The 24,028-nt window shown below is 43.1% G+C and overlaps 1 protein-coding gene and 1 long non-coding RNA gene across 16 annotated transcripts in view; one reads left to right on the top strand and one right to left on the bottom strand.

The window, feature by feature from the left end:
- The window catches only part of CASK (calcium/calmodulin dependent serine protein kinase), a 226,511-nt gene extending 215,572 nt beyond the window's left edge, over window positions 1-10,939 (bottom strand). For 5 of the 15 annotated variants that reach the window (XM_056329525.1, XM_056329530.1, XM_056329529.1 and 2 more), the window contains exon 1: window positions 10,335-10,937. In XM_056329525.1, coding sequence (XP_056185500.1) covers window positions 10,335-10,393 — 59 coding nt within the window. In that variant the 5' untranslated portion in view covers window positions 10,394-10,937. Of the gene's footprint in view, window positions 1-10,334 lie in introns of all 15 variants that reach the window. The other 10 variants (XM_056329528.1, XM_056329535.1, XM_056329538.1 and 7 more) reach the window with 3 other exon arrangements.
- The window catches only part of LOC130145069 (uncharacterized), a 58,641-nt gene continuing 44,539 nt past the window's right edge, over window positions 9,927-24,028 (top strand). Inside the window, exon 1 of the long non-coding RNA XR_008820359.1 lies at window positions 9,927-10,191. This is a non-coding gene — a long non-coding RNA (uncharacterized LOC130145069). The remainder of the gene's footprint in view (window positions 10,192-24,028) is intronic.

Raw genomic sequence — 24,028 nt, 5'->3', positions numbered from 1 at the left:
TCCTTCCCTAACACCCAGCACGTGGAAAAGCACTCACCAGCCTAGAAGATATGGGAAACTAAACTATTCTCAACACTCCCATATGATGCTTTATGAATTGTTTAATATTCACCAGATCGCTATGAAAGGAAAAGAAACATCTGTGATGGTCATACTCACTAAACAAAAAGAAGAAATCCAATTCCCAGTCCCTGTTCTAAGAGAATTTTAAGTATTTCATACACACAAAACAAGGAAACCAACTCCACAGCCAGCCACCTATTTGAAAACATCCCTAACCAGCAGATCAAACAGACAATTCAGACTTTTGAAAACTTCAAACAACTAAAAAACTAATAATCCAAGAACGAAGGTGGATCTGCAAGAGTTGAGAAAGTATCCTGTCTCAATGGCCGCTATGAAGTATTGAATACTTTCCATTTGGAAGTGCCTGCAGCTGATAAAAAAACCTGACACACTTGAGATCTAAGATTAGAGAAAGAGCTCCTGATATTTTAAGTACCCTGTTTGTTTTATGCTTTTAAAGATAACTAAATATAAAGGGCTGAACATCCAAGAAACCCAGCCAGCAGGTAACCATTTTTTCCACAGAAGAAAAAGTAAGAAAAACCAAAATCTTAATCTAGTAGGTGTAACTGAGCAAAACAGTTCTGTCAGACCTTCACTTTTGAAAGCCCCTTTTGTTACTTTCATCTCTGTAGTGCTGAAGTTCTGGAATTAAGACACTTGCAGGAACACACTAATGAAGAGATTACCTCTAGTTTGGGGGCTGTAGAAAGGAAAACTTTTTTTCTGTAAGCAGAAGTTGATACTTTTCAATCTAAACTTGATCTAGATATACTAACACAGAACTTTTCCCAAAGAAAAAGCAGCAGCAAATATTTTAATTGAAACAAGTTCTTGATCAATGGAATAAATTTTAAATTTAGGTTTAGAGCAAAACAAAATCTGAAAAAAAGGTAGCTCGGGAAAATTTTAGTTTTGAATTCCTTGAATTTTCCTAAATATGGTATCAGTACTTTTACATATAATCACATCAGAACCAGAAGTCTTTGATTTGGTTTCCATAAAAGTTAGCAGCACTCACAAACATTAAGCATGCTTGCAGTTCAGAGTATATCCAACTACTAATACTTAAAGTCCTGAAGGACCCAACAAAATACACGTACACTTGAAGAACACCACCTCATAAGCCAATATGCTTCAAAAAGTTAATCCAAATATTCAAAAAATAAAAATCCCAGATTTACAGTTGTGTTCCTAACTAAAATTTTATTCTATCGTGTACCAAATGAAAATCCTGAATAAGGTGAGGTGCTGTTAGTGTTTGGTTTTGATTACGGGGAACGTCTATATGCATAGAAAGCAAGCAGCAGCAAATTAAGAACATAAAAGCAACTAAGTGTGATTTTGTGTGTGTGTAACAATTTGTTAATTTGCAACTTTTTTTTCCTTTTAAAAAAATAATCTCTCCCTTTTTTCCTCCCCTTTTCTTACCATTTTCTGGATTATTGCAGAGCCTACCATCCTGCTTATTATGCAGAAAAGCCAAGCACTCTTTAAAAAACAACAAACCATTTTATGACATGGCCTTAGCAGTTCATTGTTGTCAAAGGCGAGGAGAGGGGTCCTGCACACCTTATCTATCTCCATCCCTAAGTCTTCTACCTTAAGCTAGCTCTGGCTGCATTGTAGGTCTAGTCAAGCCAGTGAAAATAGCAGAAGAATAACACATTCAACAAATGAGTATTCTTTGTAGCACACCCGGCTTATATAGATCAGATGAATGCTAAAGCTGGCACAGAGGAAGGGCGGACCACGCAGGGCATGGAAGCACATAAAGAGAGCAAGACCTCCCTCTTCCAGCACCAGCAGATTTAATTCAGTTCACATCACAAAATTGCACTCAGACTCCCACAGTGCCTCACACAGAGGCAAAAAGCGGAGAAAGGCTACTACTACCTTGTTTACAGAATCTACAGACTAGCTACAACTCTCCTTCAGGAATCAAGATATACTTAAAAGAGGCTGCAGGACTATGGAGATGCAGAATTTCACCTCAATTTCTACCCTGCTTGGCTGCCCTGCAGCTAGACCTGTGCTGACCAGACAGGCATTTTCTCTAAACCCACCAGAACCCAACCTATCTGTTCCTGCTGGATTCAGGTTCAACCCTGGCAAACCCAGAGCTCCACAGAGATCTGCGGTTCCACGAAAAGTTACTAGGTCAGATACTATTGATGCAGGAAAGTTCCTATCAGTGAAATATACGATTCCCTAAATTTTTGTAACCTTGCCAAGCTACCCTCACCCCCACCCTCTGTACCATCTTCTCCTAACCAGTAAGAGGGGTGTGGAGCATGTGATTCGTAGAAGGCAGGTAAGACTACCTCACTAGCTTCTTCACTGTCCCTTCCATTTACATGTGTATAGGTCCCTCTAATCGAGCATAAATTAGTGCTTTCCCACTGTTCAGAACTCTTCCCCTCGGTTGAGTATCAGGAACAACATCTGGAGTCAACAAAAAGCAGAAAAGTGGGCAGCTGACAACTCTTTTGCAGCAACAGCTGCAGGATTTTCCCGGAGCAGGGTGGAAGTAAAGTAGTAGGAGACTCCTTTTGGCTGGCTTCTCTGAGCTAGAACATCGGGAATGCAGCCAAAAGTTTTACTCATAGACCCTCTCCCCTCAAAAAAACTGGGAGAATAAAGAAGATAGAGGAACATGCCTGAAGATCTTGTCAGAACAAGTTAAACAGCCCTTTAGGAGAAATACTAAGAACTTTTTTATTTTGGTTTGTGGGTGTTGTTTTTGCCATCGTCATCCTCCTCCTCCCCCGGAAAAAGCAATACAGTACTCCATCAAAAAGGCAGAACACATGAGAAGTTTCAGGGTGCAAAACGATGAACCACGGACCACCTTTGTAAATGCTCTTGTTTGTTAAGACAACGGCACCAATACTAGGAAAGATCATAATGAAACCTGAAGGCACAAAAGAAAAATGGATACTTTATGTACCCACATAAGACAACATCTGAAGACAGATTTCATAAAGTTCTGGATATCTTAAAGGTCACTGTACCTGAAAAACCTCAACCTCACTAAAGCCAAGAATTTTTTTCCTTACCTCTAGAGCTCTTTGGATCAAAAATTTCCAAACATGAACTACCTTCCACACCCTGGTAACAGCGAATTTATATGACGTCACAAGTTACCTAAGAATCATGTGTTCCCTAGAAAAGGCATGCTTTAAAATTGTAAGGGTTTCTCAATCTCAACTACAGCAAAACTGACACTTTGATGAGATAAAACCAGTTTTTCAACTTAGCGGAAAGTGCTTCCTAAATAAACAAAGTGAAACAGAACACATTTTATACCAGTTTAAATGCCCATATAGGACTTATATCCCAGCTTTTACTTCTAAAAATTTTGTTCAGAAGCAAATTCTTTACAGGTTGCTTAATTTATACATCCTAGGAAATTTACTCAATATTAAACACTAGGAGTGACTACTTATGTCCACACTATCCAGAGAAGAAAATGGGGATGTTAGTCAAAAATGAGATCAAACCACATTTAACCAAATGCTGTTTAGAAACATCTGGTGGAAGGAAAATATACAGAACTTCAGGGTAGGCGTGCAACAACTATGCATCAATTCTAAGTGTCTTCACATGGTGAAGACGTGTTTCAGCTACTGGTTTCTGAAAAATCTAAGTCGATATAGAACTTGAAAAGTTATTGAGAATACAAGAATCAGGACAAATCCTATGCCTGGAAGGAAAGCAGAGCCCCACTACAACTTGAATATTGCAATAAAAGACAGAAGGCATGTAGCAACTTTCTGGCTACCCCTTCTTACCTCATTCTAGCAAAAAGATATGAAAGTAAAAGAGCAACACACTTGTTAACCAAGGGAGGTTCACTTCTGTTATTTAAGAATACATTAGGAAATAGTTCTTGGTCCTTTTAGTCCTAAATTTATGCTTTAACAGTTCACCAGTTATTTCTCTGAGAAGACACCTTTACTTCTCATATAAACAAAAAGTCTTTTATGGTCAAGCTCCAAAAATTATTCCAAACCTTATTTAGCTGTTTTCATTTCAGAAAAAGGTATCGGTAACAGTAGGGCTTACACACTAATAACACTATTGTAACTGAAATACCAAAGCTTGATGTGCGCTTGTGTTTCCAGCATGGGATACATTCCTTTTACCAACAGACATCTCCCAAGAAACACTGTAACTCACTCTGAATACAGCAGAAGTTTATTAAAAGAAGTTACTAAACTGACACTCTAAAATGCAGTTCAATTTACAGCTAGCTACACTGAAGTGAAGCCTCTCTCTTCCCATGCTTTGGATGCCTTACCTAAGTATCATCTTACATGCCTATCTGATTATATGCAAAGAAAAAGAAAAGGGTTTCTTGGGGTTCTTTTGTTGAACATACTAGCTGATCAGTACACTATCTTAAGAGATCAGTCTAACTTTTTAGACAACTTAGGGATGATAACTCTGGCTATGCATGTATCCTGTATACACATTTTCACACCGTACGTTAAAAAAAAAAGTACTCACTCCTGGAAAAAAGGAGAATTCATAAGAGCTATTATTATTAACTCCATAAAATATGTACTTTTAACAACAACCACTTTCAATTCTGAAGTCCCTGTTTCTTAGATGGCACATTTAATATGACTACGGGTTTCTGAAAAGTCATCTTTGGAAACATATTAGGGTTAATACTGCTTGATTACCTTTCGTTGTAATGACATCTGTATAAGAGATTATAAAAAGGCCACTGTATCCAATAGAGGGCTAAGTAGGTGAGTGGCTGTTGCGAAAAAATGGGGTCTTTTCCTTTCCTAATATTTCTTTATCCTGAAGCATTTTATCTCAGGCATTGTGTTTGAACTGAAATGATTATCAGGGATTACTTGGGTCCTAAAGCTTAGCCCCCACTCTTGGAGGCAACAAAGTTTCATACTATTTTAATAAAAAGATGAAACTCTCTTAATTTAGCAAATTCTTCAAGACAAGGTAGCTTTTTTTGTCCCACAATTTCTCACAGACTGCTGCTCCAGAATCTCAGTAGTAAATTGGTCTAAAATCTTCTAATTTTCAGCCTCAAAATACTTGGGACTAGTCTGCACACATTTGCTCATCTGCTCTTATCTTCAACGGTTTCCTTCTCTTGGGTGTTTAAACACAACAAAGTATTTGCAAAGCCCCTGTACAAACTTTCTCCGTTTGCATTTTCCTAGATCCAAGCTCATTCAAACTCCCCTCTTAGGCACGCCTCTACTTCCCAACCATTACAGCCACCTTATTCACATCATAAAGGATGTATACAAGAACCCAGCTGCTTACCAAAACAACACTAGAAAAAGCCACACAGATGGAAAAGACAGTACTGATTAAAACACCATACTCTGTGTCTAGGTATATGAATCCTACTCTGTGTTCAGCTACAGCTGAACCTCTTAAGTAGAAACAGGTCACTATTACAGTTCAAATCCATAACAGAATACCTTAGCAACAGGATATTCTAGCAACTATACACTTCAAGTAACCTACTGTTGTTTTCTTGAAGCATATTATGACCTTATGCTTAAATCAAATATTCATTATATTCTGTTACTCAAACACTGTGACACAGAAAACGGCTGAGAATGAAATACTAGTGTACAATAAAACAAACTACTAAAAACCTCAAAAGCTAAACTAGACAAATCACTTTCTATATCCCAGAGAAGTTCCCTTCCCTTTCGGCCTTTTCCAAACAGCGAGTACATCATATGGTTGTTTCACATTTTCATTTGGTTCAAAATTATACCCATCAGTTATTTTCATCCATTTCACAGGAAATGCAAAATTTCCGTGGTGTACTAGAGAAAAGGTGTATCTGAGAGTCAATAGTATTCTTATTCCTGTGCAGAGAAAATGGAGGCAATAATGAAAAACAGTATCACTCAAACCATCAAAATACTTCTAAGTAGTTTTGTTATCACAATACTTAAAATGATTAGAACATTTCTTGGACAAAGAACCCACGAGATCTCAAGGTAATAGCTTAGGATAGAACTGCAACCACCATCCTCTTGTCTGAGTTCAATGGGATACAAGCCTTCACACTTTAATGCAAAAAAATATGCCCTGTCCCACTTGCTGCCCCAAGACCTTGCATCCTCCCCTCACTTCTCCTGTGGTGTTCCAGCAGTGAGGGCAGGCTGCAGGAGAGGAACACCTGCAGGCTCTACGCACTTTAATTCCTCTTTGCTAGACGGAAGAGCCCAAGCAGAGAAAATCATCCCATGACAGGGGAAGGAGGGATGAAAACAAACTAAAATCCTCAATATGCAGTGCAGAAAAGGACTAGACTGAATCCAGTCACATTGCAAAGAACATCCTGAAAGCCACAATACTACTAGCACTGATCATCACATTATACATTGGTACTGAAAATACCAACAACTGCACTACTATGCACAATAACTGTACTGATGATGTACAAATGGAAGACAAAGTTACAAAAAGTTTAAGTGACTATTAATATGAAAAATAATGATTCCAATAATGACCAAGACCCTTTTGAACAGAAATAAACTTTTAGCAACTTCATCACATGGTATTTACAACTTAAAAGTTTGGAGACATTTTTAAGCAACCTGCAACTCTACTGTTAAAAAGATTAGACAACCTATGTGGTACTTTAATGCTAACATAAACCGACATGAATCTGAAGAGGTACAGAAACTCAAAACCAGATAATGTAAAATTAAGTCCCTGCAGAACAAGGACTCTTTATGAAGCCATGCTTCAGTCTTCTAGATTCAATACGAACTAAAGACAGGCGTTCTATTCTCTCTTAGGCATAAAGAAAACTACTTCTATGTGTACGTGGAGCTCTTATGATAAACTCAGAACAGTTTTCACCTCAGGTGAATACCCAAGATGTTTCAACTCTAACACCTACTACATCTTCTAAACTAGTCAATGCATTCTGACTGAAAAATTTAATAAAAAAAATAAAGAAGCACACTTAGCACTATTATCTATGAACTGTCAATCAAATGCATGGCCTGATCAACATAACCAAAGGCTTAACTATTTCGGATTGCATACTGCTCAACCAATATACAGAGAGAATCTCTTCAAAGTTACCTGGAAGCAAGTCTGCAAAAAAAAAAAAAAAAAAAAAAAAGTTACACCTGTGTTTTTCATCGCTGCCAATTATGCTGAGATACATTAACAGATTTTTGAAGACTAATATTGAAATTCCCAATTTACTTCTTGCTTGCAGTGTGTTTATGTCAGCCAAGAAGTCAAAACAGTAACAGAGAACATAACACATCTGGTAAAGTAAAACTACATGACTAATGTTAGTACCATAAATGTTGCTTTATGTTGCTTTAAAAATTTCAACAAGAAACTGGGATTATTATTCCAGTTTTTATCTCCACATAGCTTTCAGCGATGGAAAGGCATCCTGGAAATACACGCAAATTAAGATTTCCCCCCCTTTTTTTTTTTCCTAAAGGAAACATCAACTAGGATTTCTCTCTCTCCTGGCCCTTCTTTTCTCCCGCACAATGCATGCTTGCAGAACTTAAAACACATTAAATGTCACATAATTAATAGTTTATCACTGTCGTTCCAATCAACTCATTCATGTACTATTGCACTGTAATTGTTCCACTTCCCAGCACACCAAAAGCTATCATCACTGCGTTTACACAAAGCCAGTCTTATCAGTTTATTGTATTTAGAAGCGTTTAAAGTTTATCCTAAGATGAGAATATGCCTCAACAAAGCTGCATACTGTCAGCTAAGAAACTATCTCCTTATTTATTTCTCTGGTAAATTGTATGGAAACTTTTGACTAAATATTCAGACATTTTACCGGCAAAGATCTCTTTCCCACACCCTTTGTGAAAATACCTTTTACGACCTTAAATGACAGTAAAATAGGTAACTACCTATTTAGGAAAGATAAATTACACATTTTAATATTTCATGTCCAAAACGCAAATCAGGGCCAGATGTGCTATTTGCGAGAGCTAAATTACTGTATCAATCAATAATAAATCACAGGAATGTGCAGACATTTACTGGATGTTTGACTGAAAGATGTTTAGCAAGACGTGCATGTAGCAATTCAAAGCAGATTTACAGCAGCTTTCCTCAAGTTGCTTAAAGATGGGCAAAGTGGTAGCCAAAATCCGGAAGCTAAATAAAGATGCTGCACCCCTGGTTCCCTGGAATTCACTGCACAGTATTGCAAAGGAACAGAATACTATTTACACAACTGTACGTGAAATTGTGTATTTATTTTACATGGTTTTCTAGAGGACTGACATCTGTGGGGAACAGCCTCAGTAATCACAACGAGCTATGAACCCTTCACACCATCACTGTTGCTATTTTCAGTGATCCACCCTGTTTTTGCTACAGTAATCTTGGCATCATTATGCTATTGTGATGCAATATTTATCTGTTAGATCTAGTTACATCCAGACTACCTATCTACCACTATCTATACTACCTAAATCTCATGTGGAACTTCTGTAGCCAACACCTAACCCACCATTTTTGAGCTCTCTTTTGAAAATTCTCCAATCGCAAAACAAAAAGTCATTTGAGATGCGCAAACATCTGGACCCCTGTGAATCATCTGTTCTCTAAAAGGGTGTGTGGCCACGCATAATCACTGCACCTTCTTTCTAACGGTAATCAGGTATGAATAAAAGTGTGCGAACTGCAGTGGTTAGCACAAAAAACACTGATGAAAGCAGTACGCCAAAAATCACCTTCAAAACATGTTTATTAACAGAGTTTTGTTTCTCAGCTAGAGAAGATCCTCACCAACCGCCAGCATTAAGCTACAGCAACTGCTTACTGTTTATGACAGCAAACAAGGCCCTTTAAGCCTAATATTTTTAAAAGTTGTTTGAATTAAGTTAAAGGTACTAATAATACCTTGTGTAATGACAGAACTGAGTACTGAAACTTCTGCTGACAAGTCACCTGCTAAGTCCAAGACTAGCATTTTGGTATAATCCCGAGGAAAGATTAATTCTAGAATATTTTTAGCCCTAGGTTGAAAGTAGACAGCGCTGGCTATAAACTGAAAAGCTGGTGGAGAGTGGGTAAGAGAATACATGCAGAAAAAATTCTTCCTTATAATCAAAACGTGGTGATCAATTATTCTTATCAAATTCACGGTCGGGAAGAAAAAACTCCAGACGCACTGAACAGTGTCACTACTACAGCTTCCACAGCAACCTCAGCTTCGGAATCGGAGGCATACAGAAAATCAGGAAGTCACAATATTGCTACATCTTTCATGCTCGTTTTGCAACACAGACACCACTACGGCAAATATGTGAAAGATGACGAATAAATAAAAAATGGGTTCCGAAACTGGGCAGTCACAAAAATACGGGAGGGGGAAACGGAGTTCAGCTTTAATTCTTGCTCACCATTTAATCTGGGGGACTCTCTGCATTTTCTTGGTGCGATTACACCGACTGAGACTTGAACTGTCATTTTCGTCCACCCTACAACAGCGGTAACCAGAAAGGGGCAGCTGGGGAACGCCAGCAACTACCACCTCAACTCCTAGGCTGGATACAAGCCTCGAACATGGGTTTAATAGCAGTTGCATAATAGGACTCCAAAGGCCAAGCACTCCTGCTGCCCCTCATGCATCTCTATTTCCACAGGAACGAGAGCGGAGGGAAAGATCTGGACAAAAAGCGAGCGCTGCCCCAGCGTCACTGTTCCTGCCACTAACAGGCTGGTTATTATGCAGCAAAGAGGAGGAAAAACCCGACACCTGGCGCGCAAATATGCAGACACCCGGCGAATAGGTGGATCCACAAAGAGATCTCTCGCCTTTCCCGTTCCCTTCCCCGATAGGCAATCCTGGATGGGTGTGCCAGGAATGGGATATAGGGGGGAGGAGAAGAAAAGGGGTGGGAAGTGGTTGCCGCTTGCTGCAGCCAGCCCGAGCGATGGTTAGGTGGTTAATCATGGTGGCTGAGGAAACGTCGGGTCACTTCTCCCCCTTCCGCCTCCCGTGTTAATAGCGAAGGTGGGCAGCGCGGCGCGGCCGTGCCACCGCCACCCGCCGAGGGGGGACCCGGACCCCGCACGGCTCGCGCGGACCCGGCGGCGGCGGCGACTCAGGTGGGTCCCGCGCAGAGCATCCCGCGCCCCCGCGCGCCGCGGGAGGGGCCGGGCGCGGGGCACCGCCGCCCCCTCCCCCGCTCTGCCCGGTGGCGCACACGCCCGCCCTGCACTGCCCGCCGCCCGCTCCCCGCGGGACTCACTTGCCGATCACCTCGCAGAGCTCGTACACGTCCTCGAACAGCACGTCGTCGTCGGCCATGGTCCGGGCGGGGGGGATCTGCCCGAGAGGCGGCGGCCCCGGGGAGGGGGGGCGGGAGGGAGGGCGGAAGGGGGGGGCCGCGGGCACGGTCCCCGCCGCGCGGCGCGCTCCCCTGCCGGTCAGCGCCGACCGCCACCACCTCGGTGAATCCCAGCCGCTACGGCAGCTCCCGCCGCCGCCGCTGCCGCCGCCGCCACCTTCCTGGGGCGCCGCCGCCGCCGCCCGCCCGCCCGCCCGGGGGCTCCCGCGGCCGCGCCGGGACTCCCCGCTCCTCCTCCCGCGGGCCGCAGCCGCCGCTCCCCGCGCGTGTCACACACTCCGCGACCCCACCTTCCTCCGCCCCCCACCCCCCTCCCGCCCCCTCCCAGCCGGCTACTCCCCGGCGGCACCGGGCGGGCGGGCAGCTCCGGCTAGCGTGGCGGCGCGAGGTCCATGGGGGACCGGCGCGGCGCGGCGGGGAGAGGGGCCGGCGGCAGGCGGCAGCGCCGTCTCGCTCCCTCGCCGAGCGGCGGCCGCGCGCTCCCGGGCGGGCGGGCGGGGGGAGGGCGCGCGCGCCGGGAGGGAGGATAATAGTGGGAGGGGGAGGGGCGGGGAGTCGCAGGCGCGGCCGCCGATTACGCTCCCAGGCGCGAGGAGGAGGCGGCGGCGCGGCGGCCGCGATAGGCGCTCGCTGTACGGGAGGGGCGGGCGGGCGCGCGCCCCCAGCCGCCGTCACGCGAAGCCGTCACGGCGCGCGCGCGCGCGGAGGCAGGCGCCGGGGCCCGCGCGTGCCGGCAGGCCGAGCAGGCGCGGCACGCACGCACGCACGCGGGGGGCTGCGTTCGCTTCCGCTCCCTTTCTCCCCACCTCCTCCCCCCGCCCCGCCAGAATCGCGCGCGGGGCCACGCCCACCGTCCGTTCGGGGGTCGGGGCCTGGGGGGTGGTCGGGCCGGTGTGCGCAGGCGCGGGCTGGGATGACGTCATGGCGCAGGGAGGGGGCTCGGCGGGGCGGCAGTCGGTGCCGGTGGCCGTGGTGCGTGAGGGCCCGTGAGGGGAGCGGCGGCGGCGAGCGGGGCCGGGCGGGGCTCGGGTGCCGGCCCGCGCTCTCCTCCCCGCCCGCGCTCTCCTCCCCGCCGCCGGCCCGCTGAGCGCCAGCGGCCCGCCCGGGGCCGGCGGCAGAAGGAGCGGCGGGCGGCCCGGCCGCGGGGGAGCGCGGTGCTGGAGCGGGGGCCGGGCGGCGCCGGCAGGTGCGGGCCGGGGCGCGGCGCTGCCCGGGGCAGGAGCGCGGCGCTTCGGCGGCGCGCACGGGTGGTCTGCAGCGACGGGCGGCCCCGCTCCGTCCCGCGGACCCGCCTGTAGTAATAAAGATCCGCCGTGCAAAACTGGCCTTGCAGAGCTTCGTCGGGGGCGGTCAAAGTGCTTGCTTTTATTTCGTTTCCTAGAAGCTGTCGGGTTTTTCTGGAGCGCGATTCGAACCCTCTCTTGCCAGGAAAACAGTCATCTTACTAGCCCTGGAACTAGCGGCTTAAAGAACCTTTTGGGAGTACCCTCACGTACACTCCTCCAATTGGCAAGTAACTGGTGGCTGTCGTTTTTCTTAATAGCTACCTAAAACCAGTGATGTCAGGTGAATTTTGTAACACTGAGTATTTACCTGATATGATGTGTTCCATGACTTTTAAGGCGCTGCACAGAAAATTACGTACAAAAGGTACATGTAAGCTGCACGTGCATGCTTCCAAGTTTTGAATTAGATGGTTTGTAGGAGAAAGCAAGCAAAGCTCTTCTGAAGGATTTAGGAACTGTTGCAGTTTTTGCAAAGCATTTATTTTTGCCAAAGTACTTTAGCACACATGCAGCTTCTTAAAACTCACTAACAAAGGTAATTGTACGGTTGTTCCCCACACAGACAAAAAAACTGTTGAAGCAGAATTATCTGATTAAATTGTTTAGAGGTTAGCTTTAAAATGCAGAGCTGGTAACAGTTTACCAAGAGCATCTTGTTCCTGTCCCCAGAAGAATTCAAAAGAAAACAATAAATTGAGAAAAGCAGCAAAAGTAATTACATCTATCTCATGCACAATGGTAGTCTATAAGGTGAGCGACGTTCTGGTGAGGCTGTGCTCTATGCCATACAAACCTTTAAAAATTATTAAGACACCATGTGCTATTTTCAGATTGCAAACAAAAACCCCAGTATATTTAGGTTGTTCACTATATTTCACACAACTAAACATGTGCGCAACCATTTTTTCCTTTTGCGGGGCCAGCAGGCTGAGTACCGCACAGCCCTTACAGTAGTAAGTTTTAGAATATGGGTGAATGTTTGTTTATGTTTTGAGCTGGAATTGCCATCTTGACTATATGCGCAGCCATCATTAGACTTAACAAAACAATACCAAAATGCACAAGGAAGAAGAATACTCATGAAGGATCCTTACTTGAGCTGAGGCAAATGCTTTTGCCATTCTAGCAGCATTACTTGACCAAGGTCTCGCCTTCCTCTGGTTGCCAAGGGCTCAAAGTCACACCAGCCTACATCACCTGGATGTGACAGATCAAACTGAAAACAAGGAATACCAAGCATAATACCTGGGGCGCTTTGGGCCAAAATATTGTAATAGAACAAACCCTTTAAGAACTTTGGAGGGCAGTTAGGTCCATTTTGGGATGACACAGCACATAAATGTGGTTTTCTGCTAATGGATGGGGTCTCGGAAGCACAGGTTGAAGAGCTGGAGTTGTTGTGGCAAGGTAGATTCTTGGAAATCACTGAACAAAAATGGACTTTTACTAGAAGAGGTAGTTTGTTCCCTAGCATCGAAGGAGGGTAGTGGCTACTTTTTTGTCTGGTGGGCTGAGCTTCTAGGTTTATTTTTTTTTTCTCCCCCCCCCCCCTATTCTGGAGCAAAGACAACACACTCTTTAGAGCAGCTGTAGCATTCATTGCTTAGGCTGCCAAGAAGCAAGGCAAATCTATCAAAGCCTACAAACATGGCAGTTGTCCACATGGAGTGCAGGAGGGGAGTGAAAACTGGTGCTACCTACGGTTGAGTTGCATGAGAAGAATCTGTCTGAACTAGGATTTGTGTGCAGATCTGTATCGTAAAAAGTTCTGTACTGAACCAGCAAAACCAGTGAGGATACCACTACATCAGCAATTACTAGAACAAATGAGAACTATGCTGTAACTCTTTCAGATTGAATGGGCTGGAGAAAATACGAGCATTAATTTGCCAACATCCAATACCCAAATAGTATGACCATCCAAGCAATGCATAAACAAACATCCAATACCCAAATAGTATGACCATCCAAGCAATGCATAAACAATTATGTTTGTGATCATGACTTTCAGCCCCCAGTTTGAAAGCAGTCATTCCCTTTCACAGGCAGGCATTCTTGATTTTCACCCTTGTATCCAATGCATCTCCTTATAGATTCTGGGTTTAATTTAAAAGTGTAAGGTTAAATTCTGAAATAGGCACATCCAACAGCTCATTAAAAAGTATGTAACAATAATGTTTGACATACAAGCAGAAGAAACCTTACCCTTGAGACTTGGAATGATTTACTGGCAAAAGTAATGGTCTGAAAACAGTTCAGGGCATCAGTCGTTTCAGGGCTGGGAGGAGGACTTCTTTGTAGGGAAACAGCAAGAAAAGGACACGGATTGTTCACAGGAAGGAAATACTTTACAATCCCTAGTAACCTTCCCCAAACCACTGCACACGTTTGAGCTGCCTGTCTGTGAGATTCTGAATTGCCAGGCCAAGGTGGTCTATTTTTAGGCAAACCACTATTGTTGTTTGATTCAAAAGTTTGTTTTAGAGTCCTAAAAAATAGCTGAGAGTGGGCTTGGGCACTAGAAGAAGCATTTCTTAAAATTTTACAGGGTTATTTGGCAGGGTGTGCATCTACAATCTGCACACTGTTGGTGAGCCACAGGGCATGTCAGCTGTTCAAAGGTTGTTTATAGAACCATAGTTATCAGTTACATCCAAACAGCCTCTGTAGCGTTTTAATTTAAAAGTGAGCTATAAAAGATACATGATGATGAACAAGAAATTCTAACAGCTTGACAGGGTTCTGTAATCCAAAAGATGTAGGAAGCGCCAAATTCTGTGCCTCAGATTCTGAGTATAACAGGGACCCCTGGGTATTAATTCACTCCCTCTTACAAAGTTTGAGGATGATACTGAGACTGAATATGAGTATGATACTGTTAGTACTTCATAGGAGAGAATATGGGAGGCCTACCAGATTTCTGACAAACTGCCATATTTTTAGGTGTGCAAATTCTATGAATTGAAAATAGTTCGCATTTTGGGCAACAGAAGTGTATTTTGGTTGCAATGAAAAGAGACAATGTTTTGATTACGACAGACAGAGACATTGTCAATCCTTGTAAAAAAATGTCGATCAAAAGAACTCCAAAAAGCTATCAGCCAACCCTGAATAAGGCTGTAAAATTACACCAGCTTGGAAATCTGCTGTGTGGCAGGACAGTCTGCAGCTGCAGAGCTCAGGTCTGCACACTGCACAAGTCACGCCACACCATAATTAAGAGGGCAGGTTTTCCATGAATGTGAATGCGTGTCTTAACAGGTGAATGATGTTTCTCTAGGAAGATAAATCCCCAGCTTCATTTTTCCCCTTATTGGAGGTTTTTTTTTAAGTTCCTCTGTGGTGTCTGTTCTCTATTATTCAGTGAGAAGTGGACTTTCACTGCCACCCTTCCTCACTGAAGACACTATCAGGGCTCTTTTCTGCAGACCCCTATCTTCAAAGGACAGTTGGAGTTTATCTCTGGGATCCGTACCTTGCTCCCATCTAATTCTGTTGAAATTGGCCCCCAGGTTCAAAAGTTGCTGGGAAAGATACAGGCTTGTATGTATATGTGAACATGGCAAAGCATAAATATTATTTCCTCAGGCAACCAAGAGCTGCCTCTTTTGAATGAGGAATTCTTTTTTACTGCCCTTCAGACATGGTGACCACATGCCCTTTGCCAGACACTCAGCCCATACTGACCCAGCCACCCAGCTGGAGAAGTGCCAGGTCAAGGAATCAGCCAGGTCTTGGTCAAGGAATGGTAACTGAAAGAGTCATGTTCCTCATCTGTAATTAGACCATAGTCATATTTAAACACAGATTACGGTACCACTACTGAAGATAGGTAGCTTGTCTGATACTGCCAAAGAAGCTCACGGTCGCCTTTCAAAATTGTTTTCCAAAGGTGAAGCAGTCCCAGGTAGGAATAGCTGGCAACATCAATAGAAAGGGCAAAACTTAAAAAAGTACACAAACCCGTACTGAATGGAATTGCTTTTTTAGCTATTCCTTGCCATTCTGGTTATTTTTCCTTTCCTTGTGTACTGTGTATTTGTGAACAATCTTGATTGGATTACTGGAGATGCTTATTTCTGTTCTCCCCAGTTGCAGCTTTTCTGTGTTGATGGGTATGGATTAAATAATAGGAACTGTGGAGGAAATCTCTCCATGATGCTTTTATTGAAATTTTTTAAATTAAAAAGATCTTACAAGACGTACAGGGGATAAAACCAGGTAATAAAAACAACTCAAACTTCTGGTTATCTTTCCACCATTATCCTAAACAGAAATTTGCAACCATATGCCACAGTCATGCGCCTATATACAAAAAAAATAATTAAAAATCACAGCATAAGGACAACATAAAAATGTTATGTACTAGCACTGAAACAACAAGAAACGCTCAAAAACCATTTATATTTTCCTTTCATATTTCTTCTTTATTTGGGCATTTCTCACCGTCTTGCTATCTCTTGTAGGAATGTATTAAGTTCTTTTGAGTAGGTAGGTGCCACCCTAATAGGAACTCCAGAAGGGCCCCACAAAGAGGAGTAAGTGCCCAGAGGAGATTTGGTGTAGATGAACGGCAAGGAATACTGCATCTAGAGGAAATCCTCATAGACACCATCCCTGCATGACGCTGAACTTGGAACTCGCAGTTGCGGTTCTGGAAAGAACCTTCAGACTCACCCTGGCAGTTCTTTGAAGCTGTTGCTGCAGGGCGCAGTGACGGTCAAAAGGAGCCAATAAAATGTTGGGCATATCAGGACAGGCATGAAAACAAGATGTCATTTTGCCTCCACATAAAGCTCTGGTGCACACACAGGTGGAGAGCTGGGATGTTTCAGGCCTCCCTGTCTCCAGAATGACACAAAGGAGTTTGCAAAGCAACAGAGACAAGGGCAACAAAAAGAAACCAAGGATGAGCCATCTGCCTTGCCGGGAGAGGGCAAAAGACTGGGACTCATCAATTTGCAGAGGAGACACCTGAGGCAGGATATGGTCAAGGTTTACAAATTCTTGAAGGTGGTTGATAAGGTGAAGGCAGAACCTGCTGTTCACTAAATCCTGCAATGCTAAAACTAAGGGATCCTCAGTAAAACAAGTTGGAAGGTAGTTTGGGACAGGTACATGAAAGTACTTTTTCCAAAAAATTTACACACACACTGGATAGTGAACTTTGAGAACTTGCTGTCACAGGAGGTGGTGGACACCAATAGTATCAGTGGGTTCAAAAAGGAATTAGACCGTTTCGGGGATGACACATCATTATAAACCAATACTGGAAGGGGTAGACAGGGTGTGCCATGGAGCATTCCTAGTACAACTGTAGATGCTGGGGAAGTGGAAGGAGAACTGACTGCAGATAGTGGCTAGGCTTTCATGCACTTTTTATCTCCTGGCACTGCTCTGTTTTCATTTTTGAAGGTGTAAATTCAGTCTTTCACTACAAATTATGCAGTCAGCTTCTCCACACTCAGAGGAATCACAAGAGTCAGCATACCTGGAATGCAAAGAATATCCTTACCCAGGAGGGCCATGTTACTGATCGCAGCCTGTCCTCTGTTAGGTAAGTAGGGCTAGGTGGACTCATTAGGGCATTTGTTATATTCCCAGCCTTTTAGTTTCATCCTGCGTTTCATTTTTCATTCCAACTTTGTCCTTTATTTTGTCCTCATTCTGCCACCAATTTATTTTCCAAACCCTATTTATGAGGTTTGAGATGCCTATTTTTTCTTACTGCATTTCCCAGATCACTATTTCTGTTAATGTGCAGTAACACAATACTCACAAGGTTTACAGCTGAAAACTTCGAAGACACAGCTATGGGTTTACACTTATACTGTAGCCTCAGGGTAAGCCAAGCTTACCACATTTTATAACTTCAGAAGAGAACACTAATTCTGTAAATAATTATTTGCCAAGTATTCAGTCTTCCTCCTTGTCATCCAGCTTTTTTTTCTTTCCTCGTGGTTTTCTCAGCCTACTTTCTTTTCAGATGGGGTATAGCTTCACAGAAGAGAGCAAACACACTCTGCCTGGCTACTTAGTTACTTCCCACTTCCTTCTCCCTCTTTCTTATGCTTTCCCTTTCTGAAGTATTATGCTGACATTGTATGATTATTCATACCCAACTTTGAGGCTCTTTTATCCTTCAAGAGCAAAACCACCTGCAATAGAAGGAGGTGGTATTGACTTCCTGATTTGACCTGGCCAAGTTACCATCGAGAAAGCTTCTTGTAAATCTTTTGCTTGCAGAAATCCAATTCATAGATTGTTTGCAACAGATCATTGAAATTGAGCAGGCAAAAAGTCCTAGAGGGCAAAGATGTATGCTTTTCTGTGTCCCGTGAAATTCTATTCAGTTCTGACAGAGGGAGAAACTGGGAGAAAAATATCCTTTCTTCCTGTGGCTTATGTTGGCAGCAGCACTCTGGCAGCCACCCAAGGGGACCGGCCGTGGGCATTCTTGTCCCAGGAAGCGTCCACTGCAGGCAGCATTGTGCTCCAATCCTGACACTCTGGCTAAGGCTAAAAAGCTGTCGTGAAAGTGAAGTTTGGAGACAGCAGAGAAAGAAAAAGCAAAACTATGTTCTGTAATAGCTCTCTCTAAACCCAGCATGTAGCGTATCTTTGATCTCTTCCTTTATGGGCTCAAGAGCACCCTTATTTTTAAGAAATTTGAGCCACACTCCCCTGATGATCACCTCTTCGCTGCACATCGTCCAAATCTCAGCAGAGATTTTTATGAGTAGCTTGGGGCCTTTTCATTTAGGAGGAAAAAAATACCCCCACAAAGGCAAAATCTTTTTTTCTTTGGGAAAAGGCATTTGTGCGCTATGTGTGAAACTATTTAGGACTGCTGCCCTATTTTGCTCTCACTATTGGAATGTCAATAGAGAATGTAACAGATGGTGGGAAGAAGTGGAAGGAGGATCTTGATGCTAGGACAGGAGATTGACACACAGGTGAACAAATTGTTAGTTATCTTCTAGTAAAGTGTGATCCCTGGTGATGCTTTGCTCACTGTTAATACATGAGGCCAATATGTTCAGCTTCGGGTTTTTTTGGCCATCAGTGCTTATCTGGATACAAGACTTCGCCCTCAGTTTTCTCACAGCTCCAGGTGTACAGCAACATCAAATGCATCACTCTGCTCCTTCAGCAATGTAAAATCCATATATTATCATAGAAGCAGAGGAAAACCAAGGATCATGGAAATATATAAACATTTTTTAAAGAACTGTGAATACCTGTTCTAACTTAGTATGTATTTTATGGATGATCACTCCTAGTCAGAAGCTCTGTCTGATGCTGGTGATGTCCTTAGCACAAGTAACACAAAAGCATCTAGCAGAACTAAATTTTGAAGATTATATTTTTACTGTAAATTAAGGAGGATGAAGCTTTAGGAGTAATTATGTCTTCTGTGAGGAAAAGAGACAGACATAACACTTCTTGATGAATTCCAAGTTCTGCTTTAGTTGCTGTAGAGCTGAGCTCTGGATGGATGTATTGGCTTCTTTAGAATGAAGGTAAGAAAATTAGGGCTCTGATGATGATGAGATGGGGATCTACTTTAACATCTCTTGTCTTCCCCAGCCTATGAAACAGATAGCTGTGTTGCCTGTCACTCATACTCTGTAGTACCCAGTGCAGTGGGTTTAGGCTAATTAAAGCCATCCCTTCTGGGATTCTGGGGCAGTTTCTGACTGTCTACTCAAACCTCTGTGCTGTAACAGGCACAGGAACAGAGAAGCATCTCTGAGGACAGCCCAAAGCAGGAATGCACACTGGTGTCCTCAGCATGCTGTCACTACGTGTCATTCAAATCCCTCAGTCTCCCTTGCTGTTGGGGTTCTCTTTGAGGAAGATTGTTACAAATACCATAGTGTCCATGAGATGCTCCACACCCACAGGCTTTGGGTGTGCCTTTGCTCAGTCATTACAGTTTTGGATAAAGGACAGCTCTTAGACTGGAGGCTCAAGTTCAGTCAAAGTAACAGATTCTTTCAAATAAGAGCAAAAAGGGATCAAGCATTTTCTTGTTTCAGAAAAAAGGAGATGCTATCTAAAAAGCTTCTAACATAGCATAGATATCTAACAATTAACTGCTAAGTACTTACTTATAGTCATTGTCAGAACGACAGGTAGATCATACCATAAGTGGAAAAGCTGTGACTCACTACCAGCGCTTACGCCTGATGGGGGTTGTGTTGTCTCTCCTTTGGTGCCTTGGGTTGGAAGGATGAAGATAACCACAAAGCAGATGTGGCCTGTACCTGTACCTGTCCAGAAGCATGTCAACTCAAGAATGTGGAGGGCATGCACACCAGGAATGGAATATATAGAGGGAAACACACTACTACTGCCTCTGCTGCACCGCAGCTACAGCCACTGCCCGGCTAGTCAGGTAAACCAAGATTTTGACAAGTGATCATTATTCTGTTTTCTCATCTTGTGAGTTTCTAATATGAATCATCTCACGTAACTTTAGGTAACAGTGGTACAGGTAACTGCATCTGAGCTAGTTGTCTGGCCTTCGTTTACAGCCAGTCAACAGACAGAGGCATTTCTGGGGCAAAATCACTCTGGATATGCTGGGGAGGCAGTGAGTAGCTCCAGCACAGTTCCTAGGTTTCCCTTATAAAAAGTAGGAGGATTTTTCCTTTGATCTTTCAGAGGGGATGCTGTAAATTATTCCATTAATATAGTAATGGGTGCCCTAAAAGAAAAGGAAAAAATTGCTAGCTTTTAAAAAAGGAGTGAGAAATATGTTATTTTTTCCTGGTCTGGCTTTCATCTTCCACAGAAGTTAAAAAGATGTCTCCGCTGTATGTCTGGGTTGTCCTGCGACCAGCTGGCACCATGGAGTTTGATAGGGATCTGCCTTACTCAGACCGTGAGCTCTTAACAAGAGCAATGCACTTTGGAGCTTGTATTTAACAACTGATTCAAGCCAGAACCTCTTAAAGACATGGTTCTCAGCAACTTCCCTCTGCATCCTGAAATTAAACATTAACATAATAAGGAAATTCAGATACTAACTTAATCTAACTTAATGAACAAGCACACGTTCAATTAGTCTCTGAGGTACTGTGCACTGATTCATGGAATTGGAAAAATCTCCCAGAGTATCAATACTCTTGCTGTCAGATGGCAGCAAGTCTGTTAGTTCCAGTTGCGCTGGGTCCTGAAACTAATTCATCTCAACCTGCTGCAGCTGTTGGCTGTCAGAATTTCTCAGGTAAAATGGCTGTGTTGGTACTTGTCCTCTGGAGAAAGTGTCACTTATTTCTCTGCATATGTCCACCTGGTATGTCAAGTTTGTCTCTGACCACAGGATATTTCTTGTGATATTATTGCTGTTTGCAGTCATTGCTTCTCATAGATATTCTCACACTTTTTTACAAAAATGGTGACAGCTCCCAGTACCTCAGATGATGTTTCCCTTTTACCTTCCCCCTACCCTGTCTTTTTTCCCAGATATCTGCTGGTTGCCCTGGCTTTGACGTGAGTTCCTACTAGGCGCTCAAGAGCAGGCACTCTTGTTTTCAGTCTTCTGTTGAATAAAATGTCAGCAGTAACAAGTCACATTACGTTGGTACCACTCTGTTATTTAACAGTACCAAGTGCGAATCAGAACCGGCATCCGTTCCTGTATATTCTTTAACATATTTTCTGCTAACCTTCCAAGGCTGCAGATAATGGAGGGTATGGTTAAATGACTAAACATATATTTCGTAGCAGAATGGCTAAACATGAACCTGATAAATGTCAGACATTACTATAACAGGTATACCAGGCCTAGCATATCGAATCAAATCTGGGATATCATATTTCCAAGCTGTTATGTTTTCTAGCAACACTATCTGAGGAAAATGAGAATACTCTAAATACATATCTAGGAGTAAGGGATTGCTGACTCTGTATTTTCCTTTCCAGCCAGGACATGCAAGTTTGTTTCTCCTTTGCATTGGGAACAAGTACTTGCTGTGCCATGTGACAAGTCTTACCACTTCCTTAATGGGATCGTTTGTTTAGGATCAGGACAAATCTCTCGTCCTCTTAAGAGTTTTCAATCTCTAAATGAGATTCCTCTATCCGTTTTACCATTTTTCAGTAACATCTTAAAAATGACCACACCAGTGTCTTTTAAGTATCCATCTGTCCCTAAGAGCTTCCCCCAACTCTAGTGTGACAAAGATTATCAGTAGACACAGTGTGATGTGCTGGGCATGGTATATAAATAATTTTAATTGCATTTTGTAAGAAACTTGTTTGTAAGAGAAGTTTTGGCAATCAAAGTCTGTATTCTGGTTTTACAGTTGCTTTTTATCTGCCTGATTCATGTAAAATCTGCCTCTGGACTTTGAGCCATGGCCCTACTGTTAAACAGGAGAGCGTGCCACCAACCACCAAAGCTTTCCTAGGTTTACATTCAACTTGCAAATCCTGTATCTGTAGCTGAATATCCCTCTTTAAAGTACTATTTCCCAGGTCATTTTCAGCTAAACCTGAACTCTGGGGAATGAGAACACGAACCTTTGTAGCATTGCTTCCCTCCCCTTCTGAGCACACTGGCATTTTGTTGACACTTGGGACACGCATGCCACTGCCACGCAGCTCAAAGAGGACTCATGCCACTGCCATTCTCAGACCAGGTGGGAGAAAACTTGGTGTTGTCATTACTTTTACAAGATTCTCTAATGCCTTCGGTTTCTCAGAAGCTTTGTCACTAGTGGTGGCGCTCATTTCTCAAGTGCTTAGCCATGTCCTCTGTTTTGTAGAGCGGCAGGCTTGGAGAGCTGGTTCTGGCAGCTCCATCAGGCACAAATTTGCCTACAACATTTTCCTCTCCAAGGAATCTTTAAACCCTTTCTTGTCTGTCAGGCTAGGTATACTAATGATAACATCAACCTCCCTGGTGTGATCATTTCCTAAACCATTCTAGAAAATGAGCTGGATTAATGAAGACTTACTATTTAAATTGCTGAAGCTACCCAGCTCATTTTGACTGAACACATGAACTTCTGCCATGACTGCTACAACTTGAATGGGTGTCTATTGGTCCCTAAGCATCCAGCATGTCCCAGCTGCAAGATTATATGCCTTCATTTAAACCTTATAAGCTAAAGCAGCTATGACTAAATTTCTGAGAGTGTGCTCATATGCTAAACTAGTTGCATAGTTTAGCACACTAGACAGCACAAAGCTCTGCACAGGTTAATTTGCTCTTCTGAAAGCTCACTAATTTAGATTTGGCTCAGATATCTGTGCTGTCCGTTGCAGTCTTCAGTGAAGTTATACCCTAAGTTTGTTTTATTTTTGGTCCCAGGCTTTGTTCTGTAAGCATACAGAGCCAAGGCATTTGAGTGAGGTCTGGTTCATTCCCTGTCTGATATTTCACTGCCCGCCATGGCTTAGCCTGGCTCTCTGCACTAGCTCCTGGCTTTTCCCAGAGCTCTGGAAAGCTGCGGTTCCCCGCACTGGCCAGCCTTGTAGCTGATACTGTCAGCTAACAGCTACTGTGGTGCAGAAAACGTTCTCAGGTCTTGTACTTTGGAGTCTATGGATGGTACTTGTAACTATCACTCATCTCTGAAACATGCTCCCCAATGCCGAAAATGTTTACAGAAATAATTTGCTGTGAGTAGGCAAAAAATGCTGGCCGTTTAATTGTAATTAAAAATTACTACAGGGTTTCCATTTTTGATGTGAAAATGTCACAGGTCTCAGCAGTCCTGTTACCCTCGGCAGACCTGTACCCTTGTTTTACTAGAATTACACTTGAAATCAAAAGTTAAGATTTTCAAAAGAACTTCTGCTTTTTGTTTTCTTTCAGGTTTAACCTCTCACTTCAAATAAGAGGCTGGTAACATCATTTGCTCTGTTTCTTGGATACTACATTATGCATTTGCCTGACTTTTCATTTTACCTTTTCCTCCTTATGCTTTGATTTTTCATGTCATACAAATGACACAGTAGCCCTAAATATAGCAGATGATTGCTCATGAGACTCTATTAAATTAATCTTATGAAAAGAATTGATTAAACTTAGTTCTTGACTAAAAATTAAATCTTCTTTTTTCTCTTTGTTTGACTCAAGGTCAATTTTAAGCACCTTTGTCATTCTTCAATAGGTAGGCAAAATGTTTTGGAAAACATTTTTAGAAGGAGAAACAGTATAGAAAAAGCCTTGTTCCCACACATCCCTGAGGTTCAATCCTGCAGCACACTGAAAGATCACGTGTATAATCTGTCCCTTAAACTTGAGATCTCTCATATGTAAGGTTAAGTGCATGTTTAAGTATCTGAAAA

This window comes from Falco biarmicus, chromosome 2 (assembly GCF_023638135.1).
Source record: "Falco biarmicus isolate bFalBia1 chromosome 2, bFalBia1.pri, whole genome shotgun sequence".
Lineage (NCBI taxonomy): Eukaryota > Metazoa > Chordata > Aves > Falconiformes > Falconidae > Falco > Falco biarmicus.
The sequence above is the reverse complement of the archived record's forward strand: the minus strand, read 5'-3'. Positions and strand labels throughout refer to the sequence as shown.